General features: G+C 45.0%; 1 protein-coding gene across 4 annotated transcripts in view; it reads left to right on the top strand.

The window, feature by feature from the left end:
* NDFIP2 (Nedd4 family interacting protein 2) overlaps window positions 1-24,411 on the top strand; it is a 47,063-nt gene that overhangs the window by 803 nt on the left and 21,849 nt on the right. For 2 of the 4 annotated variants that reach the window (XM_088667527.1, XM_035115010.3), the window contains exon 1: window positions 13,918-14,041. The exons of the other annotated variants lie outside the window; for them this stretch is intronic. In XM_088667527.1, coding sequence (XP_088523653.1) covers window positions 13,997-14,041 — 45 coding nt within the window. In that variant the 5' untranslated portion in view covers window positions 13,918-13,996. Of the gene's footprint in view, window positions 1-13,917; window positions 14,042-24,411 lie in introns of those variants that run through there. 4 annotated transcript variants of the gene reach the window in all.

Raw genomic sequence — 24,411 nt, 5'->3', positions numbered from 1 at the left:
CCCCCCACCTCTCTTCTCCCCCAACCTTATACTGTAAAGTTAAAGGGACCCCTGACCGTTAGGTCCACTAGCGGACGACTCTGAGGTTGCAGTGCTCATCTCGTTTTACTGGCCATGGGAGCCGGCGTACAGCTTCCGGGTCATGTGGCCAGCATGACTAAGCGGCTTCTGGCGAACCAGAGCAGCGCACGGAAACGCTGTTTACCTTCCCGCCGGAGCGGTACCTATTTATCTACTTGCATTTTGACATGCTTTCGAACTGCTAGGTTGGCAGGAGCAGGGACCGAGCAATGGGAGGTCACCCCATTGCAGGGATTCGAACCATGGGCGTAGGCAGGGGGCAGGAGGGGGCAGGAGGGGGCAGCTGCCCCCCCTAGAAGCAAAAAATTATTGTATTTTACAGACCATAACCAGCACTTTTCCCCTCCAAAAACTGAAGTGGAAAGGGCTTTGCTTTAGCGAGAGCAGCTCTCCACTTGCTGGGGGAGGGGTGGGAACACAGATGTAACAAAAACACATCAAATAAATAAAGCAAAGTGGCTACCGGTACTTAAGCAGTTAAGACAATGGAGCAGAATATCCCTTCAGGCAAGGTTTGATAGCTGACCACTTCACCCTATTGTTCTTCAGTGGGAGTTGTTAATGAGCATTCAGGGATCACATTAAGAGTTCTATTGGTGATTTAATGAGGGTGCAGAGGATTCAATTTGACTAAGGTGGCTCTGCAAGGCTAAAAGGAAGTGAATAAGAAAAAGGGCTCTAGCTTTGATAGACACAGTGATGTTTATAAAAAAGCAGTGGTGTTCCAGTCTGCCCCTCCTCCTGCATCTGTATACTGTAAATCAGGGGTGGCCACCTCCCAAGAGACTCTGATCTACTCACAGAGTTAAAAACTGGGAGTGATCTACCCCCTTTTGGGGGGTTCAGGTCAAAGCTGTTGAGTTTATTTAAGGAAGGGAAGCCCTGTTTTGGGGGTTTTAGGTCAAACTTGTTGAGCTTCTTTTAGGAGGGAGGGAGGCCCATTTTTGTTTAGGGCTTCAGGTCATAGTTCAGCTTTTTTAGGGAGGAGGAAAATTTTGAGTAAGCTTTTTTTAGGGGTGCCAGTGATCTAGCAGTGATCTACCACAGACATCCAGTGATCTACTGGTAGATCACAATCTACCTGTTGGATGTGCCTGCTGTAAATCAAGCAGAGAGAAAGCTGCTTGCAAGGCTCCTATACAGGCGTACCGGTATCTTCCTCTTGCTGCAGAGTTCCAGCATCACAGCGTCATGGGGGGGGCACCTAGGCCTCTAGGAGTTGGCTGCTATGCCTAGGACAATTCAAGAAAGCAGAATGATGCATATGCTATGGTAATATATCAATAGAATCATGGAATTGTAGTTGGAAGGGACCACAAGGGTCATCTAGTCCAACCCCCTGCAATGCAGGGATTTTTCCCAATGTGGGGCTTGAACCCACAACATGGTTGAAATATTATGCTGATATGTAGCAACGCCTCGGAGCCGTCATGACTGCGGCCGTGCCTTGCCTTGCCCTCACCCGCCCTGCCACCCCCTCTCGCCTGCCCGACCCTCCTGTCCTCTTGCTGCAGAGTTCCAGCATCACAGCATCACTCAAAGGCACCCACAAATATGAGTTATCCCTCTCTCTATTCTTCCTTCCTTCCCTCCCTCTTCCATCCTTAATAAAATACGGGGGGGCAGATAAGCCCCACATAGAAAGCCCATCAAAATGGGGGGTGACTCTTTCAAATACAGTATTTACCAGTAATTGGGGGGGGGGAGGCACCTAGGCCTCTAGGAGTTGGCTGCTATGCCTAGGAGTAGGACAATTCAAGAAAGCAGAATGATGCATATGCTATGGTAATATATCAATGGAATCATAGAATTGTAGTCGGAAGGGACCACAAGGGTCATCTAGTCCAACCCCCTGCAATGCAGGAATTTTTCCCCAATGTGGGGCTTGAACCCACAATATGGTTGAAATATTATGCTGATATGCAGCAACGCCTTGGAGCCGTCATGACTGCGGCCGTGCCTTGCCTCGCCCTCGCCTGCCCTGTCACCCCCTCTCGCCTGCCCGACCCTCCCGTCCTCTCCAGCCAAGCAGGGTAGCCGCCGATGCTGCCAGCCCCAGAAGCACAAGGTGGCCGCTGCTGCCGCCGCCGCCACAATATCATCAGGCCAGCTGGCCCTGTAGCCCCGCCCATGTTCCCACTTCGGGGCCCCGCCCCTGAACGACCATGGCTTGCCCCCCCCCTAGTTTTGATCCTGGCTACGCCCCTGATTCGAACCGCCAAATTTCTGATCAGCAAGCCCTAGGCTCTGTGGTTTAGACCACAGCACCACCCACATGGTCTGTACACAACGCTAAAGTCTCACATTGAGTATAGCTGATCTGTAGAAAGGACTTTATGATCTGAAAATAGAGATGTCTGTGTCATCCAGGAGATTGCAGCTGCAGAGATAAGAAGAGTTGTTCCGTTGTCTAGAGAGGTCACTTCCTGGTTTGCGTGGAGAAGCTGATTTAAATGAAGCCCAGCGATGGAGATGTGCAGCTGTATTGAGGCAGCACCTGCTGTTGAAATGTTGTGCCCCTACAATTTTGCGACCACTCCTATGCCCACCCCACAGTATGCCACTGTACGGTGCTCTTGGAATGGGTCAATCCCTGACTGCTGGTTCTGCTTGCTATGAATGATGGAAGCTGTATTCCAACAGAAGCGGGAGACCCAAGAAACACTGCTCTAGGCCCTTGCCTGTTAATGTCATTGAATACAAGCTGGTGCCTTAGGGGCCTCTGGGAAGGTTAGATCCTTGGGGACCCATTTCCAAAACTATTGCAACCATCTGCTGATTTCAAACAGACACCCTGAACCAGAGAGTATGCAAATCCAGCTTAAGAATTCTGCTGAACTAAGAGTTCACAAGCAATTCTGTTCTTTCCTCATCTGAGAGCTGTTGCTCTCCCAGGAAGAAGGAACACACACAGCGAGCTTCCTGGGGCTCGTCTTGGAATCGTTAATCTTCTTTCTAGATAAACAGACATGATAACCCAGGTATCTGATACCTTGACACCTTGAGATATTGGAGCGATTCCGGACAATTATGCTGCATCTTTTAAAACTATTTGTGATTTTTCTTCATTTCCACATGCCACTGTTAAAAATACTGTCTTCTTTGGTAGGCAGAAATTCTCCAGGGCTCTTTCTGACCCGTCTAGAGATGCCAGACATCTTCTGCATATGAAGCAGATGATCTGCCACTGAGCAGTGTCCCCAAGCTTTGTCCCGTTGCTCCTCTAGTATAGTGGTCACCAACCTTTTTGGGCCAGTGGGCACATTTCAAATGTTGAGAAAGTGCTGGGGGCACCAGTCACAAAATAGCTGCAATGGTGAGGGGGCAGCATAGCACAACACAAATTGGCTGCCACAAGGACCATGGCATAACGTTAGAGAGACAGCCACTTTAGACCACCTTAAATGGGATGTCAGCTATAGGCTGCTGGCCCTGAATGTGAAGATCAAAAGGTATTGATTTAATACACACTGATGCTGTCCATCGCAACAGGGAGCATTCCTCAGCACTAGCACAAATATGCAAGGTGGCCACAACACACTCATTCTCATTTCACAGAAATCACTTAGAGTGGACCTGCACCTTTTGCTCCATAACTTCCAGTTGGGGGTGGTTGGCTAAAGGCTTGTTTCTCCCCCTCTCCGCTTTTAAAAAATGAAAGCTCAGACTGGGACACCTGTCCAGCGATACCAGTGGACAGCTTGCCAAGTTGGCAACCCTCACACTCGAAGCAAGAATTGTGCCACTTGATTAACAGGTTGGACACAATAAGGGAGATTTCATTTTGGCTGCCTTTAGATTATTATATAGGACATGCCAACACATGCTGATTTTCCGTTGTGCAATCAGCATCTATCACACCCTGAATTGCAGTGTAATGCCATTTGGGTTTTCCTTTTTCAGCATCAACAATAGTACCCCACAAGAGAGGCATATCAACCTGGCTACAAAATGACTTGTTAGCAAAGGGCATTTGGTACTGAAATTTCTTTCATCTTGGGTTTCATCTCATGAGTTCTCTCCCGTCTTCCTCTGAGGTTTGGACTGTATATTTTTAAATCTGAGTCTGCATGTTTCACTGTTCCTGAAAAATTTTCACCAAAGAGGCTTCTTTTCAAAATTATCCCCGCCCCGCCTTTAATTGTCACCACATTCTTCTGAATCTCTCGGTCCATCCCCTCCCCTATTCTCACAGTAAATGTCTTAGTATGGGATGAAGGGGACTAGCAGCCAGGTGTGTGCAGATTTGGCACGATCAGTTTCAAAACAGACGCAAGACACCCTTCACTAATCACAAGAGAAGGAACTGTGTGTGTACTGTAAACAGGGCACAGTGTACAAAGAGCACAAAACCTTCTGTTTGGGGATAACATGGTGACAAACATCAACAAACAAAACATTAACCCCAACCCAGATCTTTGCCGGTAAACCTACACCCCAGGTGTACTTTTCACTGTACAATTTGCACAGAAGTAGACCTATAATGTAGTCCTCCTAACCTAAGATATTGTTGCTTGCACAGAAGTAAACAATGGGGCTTGTCCACTCCTACATTTGATGTGCTTTCGATGCAGCTTGCATCCCTATTCATGTGGGGTTGTCCACATGACATCTCACTCCAGCAGCAGCTATCCTGCTGGTTCCCCCCAGTAAATTTGGATTTCCCCGATCCAGGGATAATTCAATAAGTTTGGAAAAAGAGTGCTTCCAAACCACTCCACCCAAGACAGCGGGCACATCACTTTTATCTTCAGGGATTGAAGAAACACCCATTTTTACAGCTTTCCCTTTCACACGCCCCACATCCCCTTAATGCCCGTTCCGTTTCATCTTAACCTTAGTGGAAACTGTCACTGATTGTAGAGCTGAAAGACTCCTCTTTTTCAGTTTAGGTGAAAACAGCCTGTGTGGGTTTTGAGGACAGATTTGACTGGTAATCAGATGCCTACCCAGCTGTCTGCTGTCAACCAAAGAGCTCTGCTAGATCTGAGGGTGTTCAATTTGCCCTTTCATGTAATCCTAGTGTGGGTACACTTGGGAGTGGATATTCTTTCCTTAAGCACTGTTTAGGCTCAAGTGTTATATCAGGCTTCCAGTTTGAAAGCAACCTGCGTCGGGTTCTCAGGGTTCTGCTCATCATGTTGATCTTTCAAAACAAGTCTTTTTAAACAAATGTGCAACTTATGGATGCAATGTTTACTTGCAGGAGAAGTTTCGCTATATTCCTGGCATGCCCATTTAGCTATTGAGAACCACACTTTTCATTTAATGCAATTAACATAACAGTTGACTGACGGATTGGCTGTTATTTCTTTGTAGTCATTAATTTTAAAGAAAGGGTGCCATCCTTCGTTAGGAGTAAGTTCCATTTAATTCATTTGCTTATGACTATGAGTAAGCAGGCAAAGGCAGAAGCTTCTGCTTTTGTTTATTGTGTGGATTTTCACCTCCCAGTCTGTTATGTCCTTGGCTAAATCAGTGTAGAAAAATCTATGCATCTGTTTATTTTTGTTGTGCAATTCTAGGGTTGCCATATTTCAAGAAGTAAAAATCCAGACATGGTTGCTGAGCTTTCTTTGGACAATCATCCAAAAATCCTGGACATTTAATAATAAATTAAAAGAATTCTTCCATGTGGCCATGTTAGCCCCCACTCCCAGGACATCACCAGAATTTTCGGGTATATATGGCGACCCTATGCATTCACTGCAAGCATCATCCAAGGTCGAAACTGCATGTCATGTCGGCAGCAGAACTTAAATACTGGACATGGGTCTGCTCCATTCTCATCTAAAGCAGAAAGTAGGGCTGCAATTTAGTGGGGTGCACAGTTGGAGGGTGACAAACCCTTCCTCTGCTCCTGACATTTCCTCTTGGTGCCCCCCTACCCACTAGCCCTCGTCATCCAGCTGGGCTCAGTTTGCTCTTGGAGGCTGACCGGAAGAAAGAAAGAAGAAAAAAGTTCCTGTGGAGACAGATTGTAAGGGTAGGGATTGATGGTGGGGCAGAGGACTGCTCAGCACCTCCACTCTGGCACCCCTTTGCCTAGCATGTAGCCTTTAGACGGACCATTCACTCCTATGTGTAAGAAAATGAAGCGTGCCTCTTTTAGGACAGAACTGCCACCTGAGGTTTCCTGCAAGTACAGTATTCCTATTAAAAATAAGCAATGCTTTTAAAAACAACTGTGTTTCTTGCAGACCATTGCTGCTGCTGCTGCTGCTGCTGCTGCTGCTGCTGCTGCTGCTGCTGCTGCTGCTGCTGCTGCTGCTGCTGCTGCTGCTGCTTTTTAAGCCTACTGCAAGCCCAGCTGGCTTGCCCATTACTTAGAGATGAGAGGGGCAGGGTGCCAGTTTGGAGGCTTCCTTCCTTACCTATCTGATGATATGCTGTGGGCCTTCTCGGGTTGTGTTTAAGGATATGGTTTTGCTCATCAGACGCTTATAGCTTGTCTGCCAACTTAACAATTGCTTGGGTACACAGATGTGAGCTCAAGCAGGTCTCTTGTAACATCTATTATCGGAGAGCTGATGTTCAGAGAGCCCAGAGAATCCTGGCAACAAACCCAAAGGGGTGGTTACATTATCCCAGGCATCCCCAAACTGCGGCCCTCCAGATGTTTTGGCCTACAACTCCCATGATCCCTAGCTAACAGGACCAGTGGTCGGGGAAGATGGGAATTGTAGTCCAAAACATCTGGAGGGCCGAAGTTTGGGGATGCCTGCATTATCCCAACTCTCACTGTAAGGCTTAGTAGCTACATTTATCCACGTCATAATAATAATAATATTTTTAAAATTTATATCCCGCTTATCTTGCTGGGTTTCCCAAGCCACTCTGGGCGGCTTACAACATATATAAAAACACAGCAAAGCATCAAACAGTAAAAAAAAAAAGCAAAATATCCTAAACGAGCAGCAAACAAACAAATCAATCAATAGAAACCAATTGTAACAATAATCATAACAATAATAGCAATAATAAAGTTTACAGTTATACCCAAATTAGAATAACCACCATTCCCAACTAAACATTAAATCAACATTAAACAGGCAAAAACAAAACAGAGGAACCAAAATTAGAACCGTTTGAAACATTTAAAAAACTTTTAGCCAGTTGCCCCAACCCAAGAGTTGTGGCATCACATTGAGTGTGCCGTCAGTAATGAGGAGCACTTACATGAGTAAGCATGCCTCATTGTTGGTCTGTCTTGGTATCAGGGCTGGATTGAGGTTTGATGAGGCCCTAAGCTACTGAAGGGAATGGGACCCTTTATATGTCCAGCTGTCCTTTGTCAACAACAAATTGCCGCTGTTTTTTGTGTTGAATATATGCTATATGGTAACTTATGAACCTAATACTGTAGTTATCTAAAGCCATTTGCACATAACAAAATATGTATTTTATCAAGGTAATTGTGGAACTGAAATATAATTAAGAAGTATATTAATAGTGAAATTTTGGGGGCGCCCAAAAGAGTGGGGCCCTAAGCTATAACTTGTTTAAAGGTAAAGGGACCCCTAACCATTAGGTCCGCTCGCAGACGACTCTGGGGTTGCGGCGCTCATCTTGCTTTACTGGCCGAGGGAGCCAACATGGCCAGCATGACAAAGCCGCTTCTGGCAAACTAGAGCAGCGCACGGAAATGCCTTTTACCTTCCCGCTGGAGCGGTAGCTATTTATATACTTGCACTGCATGCTTTTGAACTGCTATGTTGGCAGGAGCAGGGACCAAGCAATGGGAGCTCACGCCCTCACGGGGATTCAAACTACCAGACTTTCTGATCGGCAAGCCCTAGTCTTTGTGGTTTAACCCACAGCACCACCTGCATCCCCATAGCTTGTTTAGCTTATACGTAAATCCGGCACTGGTTGGTATATGTAAAACTCAACATAGGCTTGTTATTTACAGTGATGCTTCTTATAAGCAGGGTAGCTGCCTGAATGAATAAAGACCTCTGTTGCTATGATACTTTTTTCACCTTATAGAGGTGTAAAAATATAACTCCTGCAAAGTGTGATAAGGGGAGGGTTAGGTCCGCTGACCTTGTAATGTGGGTGGGAAATGTATACATATAAAGAACTAACAATCATAAACGTTAATCTTTCTGGGTCTATTAACAGAGGCAGTAGGAATGAAGGTAAAGGTAAAGGGACCCCTGACCATTAGGTCCAGTCGTGACCGACTCTGGGGTTGCGTGCTCATCTCGCATTATTGGCCGAGGGAGCCGGCGTATAGCTTCCAGGTCATGTGGCCAGCATGACAAAGCCGCTTCTGGAGAACCAGAGAAGCACATGGAAACGCTGTTTACCTTCCCGCTGTAGCCTATTTATCTACTTGCATTTTGACGTGCTTTCGAACTGCTAGGTTGGCAGGAGCTGGGACCGAGCAACGGGAGCTCACCCCGTCACAGGGATTCGAACCGCCGACCTTCTGATCAGCAAGCCCTAGGCTCAGTGGTTTAACCACAGCGCCACCTGGGTCCCTACAAATCTAATCTGCAGGCTATCAGAACAATTCACGCAGCCGTCACAAGCCTTACTCTGCTCTTACAGCCCCCACAGCCCCTCCAAGTGTTCCTATTTTCCAGGGACAGTCCTGGATTCACACAAGTTTCTGATTTGATTCCAGAATGTCCCGCTTTTCCTTATGACGTTCCTATTTTCATTGGAGAAATGTTGGAGGGTTTGGAGTTATTTGACCCCTGAACCATCTGAAGGCAGCCCTGTATAGGGAAGGATGTTTATTATGGTTTTTATATATGTTGTAAGCCATCCAGAGTGGCTGGGGCAACCCAGACAGATGGACAGGGAATAAATTGTTGTTGTCGTTTTGGAATAGGATGTCCCTATTTTCATCGGAGAAATGTTTGAGGGTATGCCCCCATGGCTGTAGGGCATGGAAGAGGAAATTGCAGTCCTCCAGATTTTGTTAGGCAGAAGCTCCCATCATCCTTGGTGGGAGCTGGAGGACCACAGTTTTTCCTCATGTCTATCTTAGGGCATGACCAAAAATTGTATTTTAATAACCAGGATCCCATATAAAGCTCCGTAATTACCTCAACATGTTGTCCAGCTCCTAAAACCTAAGAGTTTTGTATCTATATAACAAGATCCTAGTAATCAGTTGTGCATGGTGTATGTTTATATTTTGCAAAAACAGATTTACTTGGGTTTGTGATGCCAACTTTTATCTTTAAAGCTGGAATGCCAAGGTAACTAAGATAAGTTGCAGATGTTACTGCATATTTTCCCATGATTGCAACCTTGACCCGTGGCCCTTTGGAGTCTTGTCCTTCAACATTAAACTACTCCTTCAAGCAGACCATTTGCATGAACAGTTGTTTGCGTGGACAAGCTTACTTGAATAATGCCTGCATTGACTCTTGGACTGGAAAATAGAGTATCCCAATCAAATATCATCAAAACCATTAATTCACTGAGTGGCCTCAGGCAAGCTAGTTTCAGTCCACATCTGCAATATGTGGATCATAATATCAGCCAACCTTACACGTTTGTTGTCTGCAATACTAAGAGAATACATGTGGAATATTATATAAATGCAAAGCATTATCCCTTCCAAGTTTGAAGCCATTGTATGGAAATACATTTATTAATGATAACTCAGATAGCTTAATAATGAATCACATTGCAGTTCCATATTTTAAGAAACTATTAAATTTGTGAGACTGCCCATGTTGAACCTTTTAGTAAATAGTTGTGTTCGTCCTAAGCTTGAGAGTAACTCCATTGTTCCTACTTTGTGAGCACTTGCCATGGTTCCTGCTTAGAGAGTAATAAAAGTGACCGAAACTGATAAAAAGTTAATACTATCTGCAAAGCCAGAAGTGTCATATTCAGGTATCAGTAACCAGATTATTTTTCCTAGCTGAAGAATTGCGATTCTAATATTATGTTATTCTGTTGCAGCAAGAACAACAAAAAGTCATAAATTTATTCAATTCCAACATATACATAGTGACATGAGTTTCTGGGAATCAGAGCCAACAATCAGATACATGTTTTGGGCATCAAAGTGGGGTGGGTGTGTATCTTTTTTGGGGGGGGGAGTGCTGGTGTTCATATCTTGATAAAAGTGTTGTGCTTGCCAGAAGCAACAGCATAAAAACTCATGCTGGTTCTCTATACTGGTGAATACAAAACAACCCATTTGCAACAGTATAAATCCAACTCAATGGCATAATGTTAGAAAGTGTCGATTCCTTTTTCTACCTGGGCAGTTATCTTTTCACAAGAGCTGATATGGATGCCGAAATCCAACATTGCTTGAGCTCTGCGAGTGCAGCTTTCTCCTGAGTGAAGCGCAAAGTGTTTGAGGACCGGGACATTTGCAGGGAAAACAAAATGCTTGCATACAAAGCTATTGTACTACCAACTTTACTGTATGCTTGTGCAACATGGACCACTTATAAACGCCATCTCCAACTTCTCTAAAAATTCTATCAACTGTGTTTCTGAAATTTTTTACACATCACTTAGGGAGACGGGCAAACTAATGTCGGTGTGCTGGAAGAAGCAAAGATCACCAGTGTCAAAGCAATGATTATTCAGCATCAACTTGGTTGGACTGGTCATGTTGTGTGGATGCCTGATGATCGTCCTCCAAAGCAACCACTCTATTCTGAACTTAAAAATGGAAAGTGCAATGCTGGTGGTCAACAAAAGAGGTTTAAAGATGCTCTCAAGCCAAATCTTAAAAAAAAACACATAAGCACTGATAACTGGGAAACACTGGCCTGCGAGCACTCCAGTTGGAGAACAGCCTTTACCAAAGGTGTCATGGACTTTGAAGGCGCTCGAACTCAGGAAGCAAGGGAGAAATTTGTTAAGAGGAAGGCACGCTTGACAAATCCACACCATGATCAACTCCTGCCCAGAAACCTATGTCCCCACTGTGGAAGGATGTGTGGATCCAGAATTGGCCTCCACAGTCACTGACAGACTCACTGTTAAGACTGTGTTTATGGAAGACAATCTTACTTGACTACGAGTGATCGCCAGAGAAGAAGAACACCATCTCAAAACAACAACAAAACAGCAACTGTGTGTGTGTGACCTTATTAAAGAGGATGCAAGGAAGAGTATTTTTACAAAGCAAGGGCATGCGAAGAAAGAGGTAGTAGTAGATGCATTACAGTTGAATTTGAGCAGAGCACAAATGAAGCCAACAAGTGGGACCTGCAACAAAATGTTGCAGTGTAGAGTGAACAATTTATAATTTCACTCAGCCAGTCTGGAAGGACATTCCACTCCATTCCTTCTTCCACCTCCCCCCCCCCAAGTGATTAAGCATTATATGAATGCTGAGCATGCCCAGTCCTCATCAACTTTCCTTAATTATTTTTACTGAATTTTTTTCCTACTGCTTCAAGCCTCAGGGTTTCACCAAGCCTATTGCTGTCAACTCCTGTGGAAGTGTGTGGTGTTGTTTTTGGCTGCATAAGCAACAGCAGTCAAGCCTGTGCATCATAAAAAGTGGGAATGATTAAATGAATGAGTTCAATATGCCGTCAGCATGGGTGTGATCTACTTCTGAGGAGCAGCCACGACAGAAGAATAGGTATAGCAAGAATAGTGCAAATAAACAGCTAAAAAGAGACAAACACTTTCGGTAATGAGCTAACCACACGCCATAGCATCAGAACTGCTAATGAATTCCAATTAGGAAGCTTCACGCTAGAGTTGCCTGCCTCCGGAGAGTCTGAAATGGCCCCTCACTGGTTTTGGAAACAGTCTAAATGTCTTAATGTGTGCCCATTTATTTTCCGCAGTTGAACCTGACCCATTTGAGTTATGAGGTCATTGTGAAGTGATGATGGCATATATCGTGTTTGAAGATGTGCATGTGATTGAGCCTTTGGCAGTATGGCTAAGATTACTGGGTCCAATGCGATTGTTGCATTAGGGATGGGGAACAACCACCAACCCTGTCTTTGCCACCTGGTGTTGGGTGTTGGGAGTCTGGCAGCATCTGGAGGTGGGGCTGCAGGTTCCCCACCCTGGCCTAGTAGATAAGCATGGTACAGAATTAGCATCAGGTATTGGGTGGTGCTGTGGTCTAAACCACAGAGCCTAGGGCTTGCCAATCAGAAGGTCGGCAGTTCGAATCCCCGTGACGGGGTGAGCTCCCGTTGTTCGGCCCCAGCTCCTGTCCATCTAGCAGTTCGAAAGCACGTCAAAGTGCAAGTAGATAAATAGGTACTGCTCCGGTGGGAAAGTAAACGGTGTTTCCGTGTGCTGCTCTGGTTTCGCCAAAAGCGGCTTAGTCATGCTGGTTACATGACCCGGAAGCTGTCTGTGGACAAATGCCGGCTCCCTCAAGTGAGATGAGCGAGCAGCCCCAGAGTCATCTGCGACTGGATCATAGCTGCCAAGTTTTCCCTTTTCTCGCGCGGAGGCCTATTCAGCATAAGGGAATTTCCCTTAAAAAAATGGATCTAACGGTCAGGGGTACCTTTACCTTTAGGCATTTCCTCTCTGGGGGGCTGTCTGTGAGCAAGGACAGGTCTACCACCCAAGGCCTGTCGGTGTGACAGTGTGAGTTGCGTTATGTTAAGGCTAGTCTGTACAATTGGCTAGTCTACATTGTAGGCCCTACTGTAACAACCCAACACCACATTGATGTTGGACCTGGGTCAAGGGGTGAATTGAAAGTGGCAGTCAATTAAGAGGGTCAGCAGTCTGCGGTAAGGGCTATCTACTCATTTCCCATTCTTTATTCCCCTTTACAGTATTTCCTCCCTTCCCTCCTTTAATATATTTGTGCTGTGTCTTTCCATCTATGGTATGATCACATATTGCATGCACTTAACTTGCACAATTTCAGCCTTGCATGGTTGAAGTTGGGCTGGCTAGAAATAACACAAATTTAATGTGGGCAAGGCTGACCTGGTGCAGAAAGAGCTTTATGCTCTTTGTCTTGCTCACTGGGCAAGTCCTTCTCATTGCACTGGCTTTGGAAGCCTGGAGGTGATTTCATGAATTCTCACAGGAACTCAGACATTTAAATGAAGACATTTTTATCCTATTACCATAAGCACCTTCCACAAATAAGGAAACAACTGCAATGTGAACATGTTGAGTAACAATACACCAATAGTTTCGATGCTATCACTTGTAGACTCAATGGAGGCAAATGATTATTGGTATGTATTGATTGGGGGGCAGGCTTCTGTTGGGGGGCAGAACCTCAGGTTTTTATTGATTTTGGGGGGCAGGCTTTTGTTGGGGGGGGGGTAGAACTTCAGATTTGTATCGATTTGTATCGGGGGGCCAAGCCTCGGCCCCGAGGAGTTGTCTCCTATGGCTTAGAGCGATGCTCTGTCCTATTAAGAGTCATACGCTCTGAATACTCCCGAGCATCCCTGCATTGCACGGGGTTGGACTAGATGACCCTTTGGTCCCTTCCTTCTCATTTCCAGAATTCTTTCATTTTAGGCAGCCCCGCCGCCTCCGGGTTTTTTTTTTTTAAAGCTCCGATATCCGTGTATGGCTCTGGAGCCTCGCCTCCCCCAAAGGCCGCCACGCGTCCGGAATCTCCCGGATACGCGGCGTGAAATCGGCGGTCCGGTCCAGACAAGTCCGGAGCTTAGTTTGGGGGCTCCGCTTTCAATCGGGGAGTCTCTCGAGAAGCGGACTCGGGCCACCACTCCCGTGGTGCTTCAGAGCGAGCGCCGGAGAAAGGAGGCCTCCGCCGCCGCCTCCTCCTCCTCCTGTCACGCGCGCGCCTCTGAGGGGAACGAGCCGAGAGGGCGGCCTCGGCGCGAGGGGAGGAGCCGGCCCGAGAGCGACGAAGGCGGAGGGAAAGAGAAAGAGGAGAGAGAGAGAGAGAGAAGCTGCGGCGAAAGCAGCGAGCCGAGCGTCCAGGCCCGAAGAGGCCTCCTCCGTCGCCGGGATGGAGCACCACCACCAGCAGCAGCCCGCCAGCCGGTACCAAGTGGTGAGTCGCGCCGCGGGGTCCTGTCAGCGCGTCGGCAGGGCAGGGCGGGGTAGGCCGCAGGCCAACTCGAGGCCTCCCCTGGCAGAGCTTGGGAGACGAGGCCGAGGAGGGGAGCCCTCCATTCCCTCAGGCCTCCGGGGGCGAACCCAAAACGCCCCCGCTTTCTATAATACTGAGGGAAAGCGTACCTGGTGTGAGGCCTCCCCGCACCCCTTTCCTCCTTCTTCCTCGCCCTTAACGGCCCCCTTTCCCCCCTCCCCCTCTGGGCTTCCCCTTCCCTTTTGGCTGCCCCGAGGCAGCCGCCCGGATGAGCTTTTCGGAGCCCCCGTCGAGGGGGCGCCGAGGGTCCTCTAGTCCAGCCCGCGTTAGAAACGGGAGATCAGCACTCGACGGCCCGTGGCTTTCGCCGAAAAAAACAAAACATATTGGGCTTGGGGAATAGGGAGCGAAAAGAAGAAATGTTCCAAATCGCGAGCGGCAAAGTGACACACCACCCTCGATGTGAAATACACAATGTATTGTTGTGTCTTTGTAGGGTGGCTGGGGCAACCCCAATCAGATGGGCGGAGTACAAATATGTAATAAAGGTATTATTATTATGGCTATGATTCGTGCTTGCCTTTCATGAGCAGACCTTTCTATGCTACGGTGGAGTTCAATGTTACCTCTGATTCCACTGCGGGGCTGCAGTAATAACAACAACAACAATAATAATAATAATATATTATCTATACCCCGCCCATCTGGCTGGGTTTCTCCAGCCACTTTGGGCGGCTTAAATCTGCCATGCTCCTTTCGGAGGTCAAAACAGTGAGATCAGGTTTGTAGGGATTCCCGCCAGAACAATAATTCATCACCTGCTTTGCCTTTCGGTGGATACATTCGCATCAATGAAGTGATTCATGTGAATTCAGTTCCTACCCAAAGTTTTACTTTAAGCCAGGCTTCCTCAGTCTTGGCCCTTCAGATGTTTTTGGCCTACAACTCCCATGATCCCTAGCTAGCAGCACCAGTGGTCAGGGATGCTGGGAATTGTAGTCTTGTAACATCTGGAGGGCTGAGGTTGAGGAATCCTGCTTTAACCCCCCCCCCCCCAGTTAGTGAAGGGAGAGAGAGGGAACTTTTACCATTCAATAAGCAGGTGATGATGCTTTTCTTTTGCCAACCACAGACAGCATTCAGTGCTGTCACTTCCTGTTTGGGTAAGTGCACTGCAATAGCTTTGAATATATCAAGCATGTGTGCTGCTTTCGAAGGGCCGCCAATGAAAATGGCCTGCACCCCCAAGCATTCAAAACTCCCAATGTTCGAGGCGCGTTTTGCGACAGGGAATTTCCTTAGCACAAGTGGTTTCTGAGCTCTGTGCCTAAGATTTCAGATTAAAACTGCAGAGTGACCTTTTTCTGCTTCCCCACTTCCAGCTACTCTCTGAAGACTGTAGAAGAGACCCTCTTAAGAGTATTAGGGAGGTGGGCAGGGGAAGGACTAGCCCATGTGAAAAATGAACATAATATTTTGGCTGCTGTTCATTCCTTTTCAGCTTTGTATCCTTGTTATTAAAAAAAAGCGCGCCTAGACATTCTGTTGTGGCGTCCATAACCTAGGTTTAAGGTGCCATTGAGCTCCTAGCTTTCATATCTCAAGTTTGCCAATGAATCACGCAAAGCCCCAGTTAAGAAATCTACTGATTTCTTAACCTTGAAGCCTGTAAAACAACCTGCAGTTTCCAGCTCCATCTCTTATTCTTAATGCCATACCTATACCACTCCGGAGCACCCCAGGCCTATATTGCTTGGTAACACTGAGGAGTCCATAGGCACACAATTTCTCTTATTAAATGTAAAGTGACCAAGCACAATGCTTGTTGTGATTTCTGTATTGCATTTGAAAGTGCATTTTGTTACGGAGATAAGTGGTCCAAAGAAAGTAATATGTATTGGCAACATACTGGCATAATAAAACATACTCTCATGGAATCAGGTTCTCTTTAATTTTCCTCTAATTGCTTTTTATTTCACATTGCGGATGATCATGTAGTTTTGTCATTTGGTTGCTTCATATTTAATATTTTTGCTACCTATTTCCGAAACAAAGATATTTTTTCCAGTGAAACCCACTTGTCATTGACTGCCATCGTAACTAACACTTTTATTAGGGTCAGAGGCTATGGAAGAAATCCTACCTACTTCATCCCCCTCAAGATGGTACCTGCTACCCTATAAAAAGAAGGAACTCATCTGAAATATGGTGGGGGTGGGGAGTATTGTTTTATACCAGGAATACTATCTTAATAGAGATGTTTGATGTCAGATAGCAAGCTGAGAGAGGAAAATGAAAGTAAAATGAAAAATGAAAGTAAAATCTAAAAATGAAGTAAAAAAGAGATTTGTTCCTTGCCACTATTAACAGATTTTTCTGCATTGTTTCAATGGAGCTCCCAAATTTTTTGCCAGTACCTCAAGGATGTCTTTTTTTTGGGTCAGTTTGAGTGCTCTTGGGTCCAAATTGGACAAAAGGTGTGAAACCTATATCCCCAAACTGGGTGTTACCTATTCTTTGCTGTTTCTTTTACATAATTAATGTGTTTTTCAGTGATGGGTAAGCATTTTACTAGAAACTTAGACTATTAAAAAGAGCCTACTTCATTCTAGATGTTAATGACCACTCCTTATCTGTAAGCTAACATGCCGTATTAGTACAATTCTTTGGATTCTTACATCTCTCTGTAGGGAAGGGCTGGAGCTTAGTGGTAGAGCACTTGCGTTGCATGCAGAAGATCCCAGGTTTAATTAATCCTTGACATATCCAGGCAGGGCTGGAAATGTCCCCTGTCTGAAACACTGGAGAGCTGCTGCCAGTCAGTGTAGAGAATACTGGGCTAGATGGACCAGTGGCAGGACTCACTATAAGGCAGCTTCCTATATTTAGGATGAGTGAGCCTCAACTTTCCAAAGCTCCACCCTATAAAATTTTGTGCCCTGAAATAAGGGATATATTTGTATATAGTAGAAGAGCTCATATTTTGGAATAAAAGGTATTCCAGCATTGTGATTTTGTTATGGTTTGTTTACAAACCATTTTGAGAACTGATGAGTAAGAATGCTGGATTTAAATTTATAAACAAAAGTATTTGGCAAAATGTTACTTTGGACTTTGCTATTTCTTTATATTTTTCTTTGCTTTGAATACACACAGTCCCTGGGGAATGTGGCTATATACAAAGTGTACTTCAAACAATGTGCATCCAAACATGCTTAAAAGCAGATCTTTGCACATACAAGACTTAGAACCAGAGCATCTCTTACCATATGTCTCATTTTATGAATGGAAAGAGTGTAAAGCTCAATGTTTCTTAGAATGTTTCTTTTCACCCCAGCTGAACCTTTTCTGTAAGCAGATAATAGCATTTGTTTGTGCTGGGAAACCGTAGGTGGTTTCTTGATTCTGCTGGAGGCAGCTGTAGTTACATCATAGGTGCCTTTAAGGATTGGCTGCTTGCAGAACTTAAGGAACTAACCACATAGCACTTAACTTGTTCCTTTCTTGTCTTATCACATGATGGACGGTTTTGGCATGGTGTAACTCTTAAAGCAAACTCCCTTTGCACTTATTGCTTTTGCTTGTTTGTTACTGCTCATGGCAAGAAGAAATTAAGGGTGTTAAAACAATTTAAAGGGACAAAAAGAAACAAAGAAATAGGCTTATAATTGGACATGTTCCAGTCATTAAAGCAAGTAAATCAGAAAAACATAACCCTTGGCTTGCAAATGAAACTTTAATAGGCATTGGTGAAATGATGTACTGTAAGACTTCCCCCATGCCTCTGATTTTAGGTTACATGCTGATGTGGTTTTAAATCTGATTGCTCATGTACAGTATACAAAAAAGTATACCCTTTCATGCATATTTTGGGAAGATGATGATGATGATGATAATAATAATAATAATAATAATAATAATAATAATAATAATAATAATATATTATTATTATTATTATTTATACCCCGCCCATCTGGCTGGGTTTCCCCAGCCACTCTGGGCGGCTTCCAACAGAAAATTAAAACACAATAATCTATTAAACATTAAAAGCCTCCCTGAACAGGGCTGCCTTCAGATGTCTTCTAAAAGTCTGGTAGTTGTTTTCCTCTTTGACATCCTTGTAGGAAGAGAAAGTAAGGAGTATTTTGGGGTGCACATAGATATGCATAGTTTGAGTGATGAAACTGCTGCAGATCTGTACTTACCCTTTCTTCAGAAAATCAAGCTCAGAAAGAACTATTCCCCTCCTCCCCCAAGCAGAAGCTGACTATGCAATTGAATCAAGTCACTTCCCATATTTGGCCTACCGTGTTTCTCATAAAATAAGACGTACCTATTAAATAAGCCATGGCAGGATTTTCATGCATTGACAAAATATAAGACATACCTCCAAAATAAGCCGTAGTAGTGGGAGCAGGTATGGATGGCGCCATGGAAGAGGAAGATGCCTGTCGGCGCCCAGAACCGGATGCTGCTGCCCCGCCAAAACGGCCAGCAGCATGCGCCATGTGGAGCCCCGACCCGGCGGGACCCAGCAAGAGCCGCAGCGCACACCGCGCCGAGCCTTGACCCGGTGGGACCACCAAGAGCCGCAGCACACGCTGCGCCAAGCCCCGGCCGGGCGGGATCCGCCAAGAGGCGTATTGCGAGCTGCGCCGAACCCCACTTGATGCAAGCATTAATTGCATGCAATTGTTTTCACCTCCAGGGTGCTTGATGCAAAAGTACTATATTTATGCATGGTTGATTAAAAAAAAATCCCCTGAAAATAAGCCATGGTGTGTTTTTTTTGTAGGAAAAATAAATATAAGACGGTGTCTTATTTTCGGAGAAACGGGTAAATATTGGGATGGGAAATTGGTGGCCACCCATTGACTATAGCTCCCCATTAGCCATGAAACTGATGGGAGGTGGAATCCTAATACTGCTGGAGAGCCATAGGTTCTCCATCTCTGGCCTATGACAATATTTAAAATTTAATCTTCTCTCCCCAAAAACATTAGCTTATGAAATGGTAAGTGGCAAGGGAACAGTTCACTAGATGTCTTGACTTTTTGAAAGCTGAAAGCCTGCCCACAGCATATGTGTATGCGGGAGGCAGGCTGCAAGGGGTACGTCTGAAAATTTTGTCACTTGCCACTTAAACCCTTAGTTTTTCCCCTTGCTCCCTTCACCCCTCCTACCCTTAACTAATTGCACTCCTGCTACAGTCAGCTCCAGATACTCCTCCTTTGTACTGTATTACTGTACATTTCTCTTAATCTCTTTAAAAAACAAAACCACCCAACTCTTACTAAGGTGTTTAGGGAAAGCTGGAAATTTATGCTGGGTTTGCTCCTCCTTCTGTAGACCGGTTATATTTACCAGCTTTTAGTATCTGTGGGCATTATGAATATGACCAATTAGTAGTTCACAAGATGGCTTTCTACACAGTCACTGGTTGAAATCTCTGGCTTAGCCCAAATGTTTCTCCACTTCAATTCCTTGACTTCAATATATTAATTTTACTGACCTAGTTTACAGGAATGCTGTAAGGATAACTGATTTGAGCATTAATTAGCATTCTGTATAAGAACATAAAGACCTGCTGGATCAATCCATTGGCACATCTAGGCCAGCATCCAGTTCTCACTGTGGCCAACCAGATTCCTGTGAGAAACTAGCAACCAGGATTTCAAGCCCAAGAGCACTCTCCCCCTCCTGTGGTTTCTTGTGGTACTTGGAAGTGTTGCTGCCTTGACTGTGGAGTGATGTAAAAATTGGGGTTTGGCTTTTGCTGCCGAATTCCCCATGGGACTCTTGAGTCCCCTAAGTCCATGATCGGTCAGAGAAAAATGGAGACTGGATCCAGTAGAAAGCAAGGCAGATATTTATTTTTCTGTTCCAAGGAGGGAGACAAAAGTGTGCAGGAACCTTTAAAGACTTCTGACATTGCCCAACCCCCTTAGCCACCCCAAAATCATCATACATACATCATAGGAGGCGAGTCTACAGCAGAAATCCTGTCTGCCAGGATACCTGATAATGGTTGCTGATTGCATTACCTGGGCACACATTCTTTTGTGATGGTTAATACTTTAGTTCCTGAATCCAGGTCATAGGCTCACCCTATTCATCCACAAATGCACCCTTAAGACAGGATTTGTAAGTGAAAAGACAATGGGAAGGCTTTCCCCATTTGCCTCCCTTACTGCAGAGGAATATTTGAGGTCATTGAGAGAGTCAAAATGGCATCAGGATTGCTCTCCTGTACTATTTCAGACACCTGGTTTATATATTTAGATATGTGAGCATTTATTAATATTTATTTTATATTTGAGACCTTAGAATTCTTATAACAGGAGGCAGAGTATGGTAGCCATCAATAGATTATAACTATGATGGCATAGCTCTTTCTATACAGTAGTGTTTTGCAAGGTTTGCTTATTTTTGTATGAATAACTTCCTGGGGTGTCTTCATTCTAACAATTGCTCCACTTCAAGCAAGTTCCTTGTATCACAGTTGCTCATAAATGCATTGAGGAAGTGAGGCAGCTGCAGCTGAAATGTATATAGACCTTGTAAACAACCTGGCTGATCAACTATTTAGAAAGCAGGAAGGAAATGCAGCATACCATGTCCTGTTTCTCCCTTTACTTCTATTACATAACAGAAGAGGGAGAAGAGCAGGGGGGGGAGAACGTTTTTTCAGCTCAAGGGCTTCACTGCCTTGTAGGCATTGGCATGGAGAGACACTATGGCAGTGGTGGGAGTGGCCAGAGTCAAAACGTGGGTAGGGACCATGGCAAAAGTGGGTGAGCAAGATATGTGACTCTTGCCAATGGTGCCATGGGTCAGTGCAGGGGTAGGCAACCTAAGTCCCGTGGGCTGGACGCGGCCCATTCACCTTCTCAATCCAGCCCACGGACGGTCCGGGAATCAGTGTGTTTTTACATGAGTAGAATGTGTGCTTTTATTTAAAATGCATCTCTGGGTTATTTGTGGGGCATAGGAATGCGTTCATTCCCCCCCCCCCCAATGTAGTCTGGCCCACCACATGGTCTGAGGGACGCTGGACCGGCCCATGGCTGAAAAAGGTTGCTGACCCCTGGGTCAGTGTGTCTGGCTGTTAAGCAGAAAGTTGGTGGTTTGAGCCTAACCAGGTGTGGCTGTGGGCAGGATTCCTGCATTGCAGGGGGTTCAACTGTATGACTCTCAGGGTCCAACTCTACAGTTCTACCTTTGTACAGCAAGCTACATTCTTGCTGCACGTCAGATGTTTCTACTCTGTTTCTATCTGTCTCCCTCTCTCATACACACCTAAATCCAGGAAAGCAAAAGGCGTTATCACAGTTGGAGAGCAAATTCCAGCCAGGTAAAAGCACTCAAGGAAAGCATGGAGCAGGACTGGGGAAAGGGGTGTGGCCTGAGGGAAGGGATGTGGCCTGGCTTGAGTCCTGAGGGACAGATTGGGAGTCCTAGCCAATATTTGGCCTCCGAGCTTGCACCAAGCTTCAGAACAGAACTCACTCCTAACTAGCGAAAAATCAGTAGATATCTGCTGTCTCACTTTTGACATACTGTAATTCCGTCCATGTTATATGATATGATCAACCTCACTGTGAAATTTTGAACCACAGCCAAGAAAATCTGTAGGTTGTGTATCTGAATGTGATAGGCTTGAGTTGGTGAAAGGTGCTTGTGCTACACTTAGAATCAATAATGTATTTCTGTCTATTAGTATGAATGTGGGAAATTTACAGGGTTTTTTAAAACAGATTTTTGTTGTTGTTCTGAATATAGGAAACCATAAGTGAAGGGGGTCACCAATATTCAGCAACAACTGGCAACTTTCCCAGTTTCTGAAGCTTATAGTAACAATCATTCACTTTGTTGCAATAGTGTTTGAACTCTTCCAGTGATTCCTTGGAAGCCTGTTAGGGGTTTTGTAAAAGTGGACAAGCTTCTCTGTAACGCAGCTTCTGCAACGCTGCTACTGATCTTCTCCTTCAGTTTGCAGCAATAGAGGTATTGAGATTCACTCTCAGTTCCCATGGTGCCTAGCATGACTGGCCCAGGGCCCTTCCTTTATTTGTGCCCTTGAACAGGGCTGACTTCAATTTTGCATCATCTGTGCTTTTTTTTACTAGAATTCTTACGCTCCCCCAATGTGGGTTTTACAAAGCAAGATTTGGGCATAACTTAATCTGTTTGTAAAGTTTTTCAGCAAAGATAAATTGCTCATTCTTGCAGGAATTCTTGCAGGAATTGCAGCAGGCACTGGTAAGTCCACCAGAAGTTAGCTAAGATTCTGAGGGGGAGCTGTCATCCCTGCCCTCATAAATCCTAGAATTCTGCAGAATTCTCTGCAACACACAAGTGTTGCAGATTATTCTTTCTTTCTTTTTTTCTGCTGAGAAAGTAGATGGTTTGGAAGCTGCTACCTTGTTTGTCATTCCCATCTGCATTCCGTCACACATATATGAGTATCACTTCCAATGCAATACTATCCCAAGTCTGATGCGAAGTAAGTCTTCTGAGTTCAGTGAAACTTGCTCCCAGATAAGGGTGAATAAGACCGCAGCCTTTCTTTCATTTGTGGCCAGATCAAATATCACAAGCGGGGGTCGGAGCGGGAATAGGCACATCACTAAAAAAATGTTAGATTGCTTATCATTATTGTTGTCAATGTTTCCATCTGTGAAACATAAATGTAGTAATTCAAACTGCCAGGCTAAGATTTTCATCTTACTTCCCTGATTCCTTTAGAAGCATGTGGTTCAGAGGGCAGTGCTTCTGTTGTGCCCCCTCCCCCATCAGTGAAGTCAGAGACTTTCTGTTCAAGGAAGCAGGGATGGTTAAAAAAAGTTTAATGTTGGCCAAAGCAATAAACCAGCATGGTGTAGTGATTAAGAGTGGTGGACTCATAATCTGGAGAACCGGGGTCACTTCCCCGCTCCTGCCCATGCAGCTGCTGGGTGACCTTGGGCTGGTCACACTTCTCTGAAATCTCTCAGCCTCTCTCACCTCACCTTGTTGTGGGGAAGGGAAAGGCTTAAGGAGAGACTCCTTAAGGAGAGTGAAAGGCGGGATATCAAGTCCAAACTCCTCCTCCTTCTCCTCCTTCTCCTTCTGAAGTACTTTCTTTGTCTACCAGAATTCTGGAAATTCTTCCTTATTACTAAATGGTAGAACTCAAGGAATAACCCAATAAGTAATAAAGTAGAGCTGGGAAAATCTATTCTTTCCTACAGTTCACCCACACGGCTTGCTCTTATTTAGTAGAATCGTGGTACCATATGGCACCCCAACGGTCATCTAGTCCACCCCCCTGCAATGCAGGAATCACAACTAAAACATCTGCTTAAAAACCTCCAAGGAAGGAGGATCCATCGCCTTCTGAGGGAGTCCTTCCCACTGTCGAACAGCTCTTTCGGTCAGAAAGTTTTTCCTGATGCTTAGTTGGAATCTTCTTTCTTGTAACTTGAATCCATTGGTTTAGGGCCCACCCTCCAGAGCAGGAGAAAACAAGCTTGCTTCCTCTTTCATGTGACAGCTTTTTAGATATATGAAGATGGATATCATGTCTCCTCTCAGTGCCCTCTTTTCCAGGCTAAACATTCAAAGCTTGCTCTGTACAAGCAGCAAGATTTTGTTCAGTGGGAGAAATTTGACTCTGCGGTGGGCTTCCTACATAATTTTTATCAGCTTCCCCCAAATCTGGTTCCATTCCCCAAACGCTCAATTCAGCTGGAGCTTTGCACATGCCCTATATATGTTTGTTTTGGCTTGGCTGTGAGTAATGAGTGTGGCTCTGTTGCAAGAAACTGGAGGAGGTTACATTAGCTGAAACTACAAGTATCACCCCAGCCTAATATTCTCCAAGCAGAGAGTGGCTCAAGCTAAGTATTGGTACTTACTGACAAATATTCTCCCTATATTAGCTGTGCTGCACAGGGAAGTTCCTTGTCTATAAACGATACACATAAGGAATCATGTAACTACATACCTAACTGGTTAGTTAAAATAACTGAGGCAACCCCTGCAGCAAGTACCAACTCGCACTGATAAGATTACTGGGAGTTACTTTACAGTTATTGAAAAAGTACTTATGTTCTTAGATGACTTATAGATGTTTTAAATCATCTTAACATTTTGATGTTTGCTGCCCTGGAAGGAAGGGTGGGGTGCAAGTTTAATAAATAATAATGAAGATAATATTCCTTGAAGTAGAAAAAGTTGTGTACTAAGAGCACGGTCCGATTGGCAAGAGACCTGTCTTTGCCTCCTTTCTGGCAGGGAAATTATATTGTGATGACTTAAGATAACTTGCTACCTGTGCTCTTTAATGC

The sequence above is a fragment of the Zootoca vivipara genome, chromosome 4, assembly GCF_965207765.1.
Source record: "Zootoca vivipara chromosome 4, rZooViv2.hap1.1, whole genome shotgun sequence".
NCBI classification, from domain to species: domain Eukaryota; kingdom Metazoa; phylum Chordata; class Lepidosauria; order Squamata; family Lacertidae; genus Zootoca; species Zootoca vivipara.
This window is presented reverse-complemented; position numbering and strand designations above follow the sequence as displayed.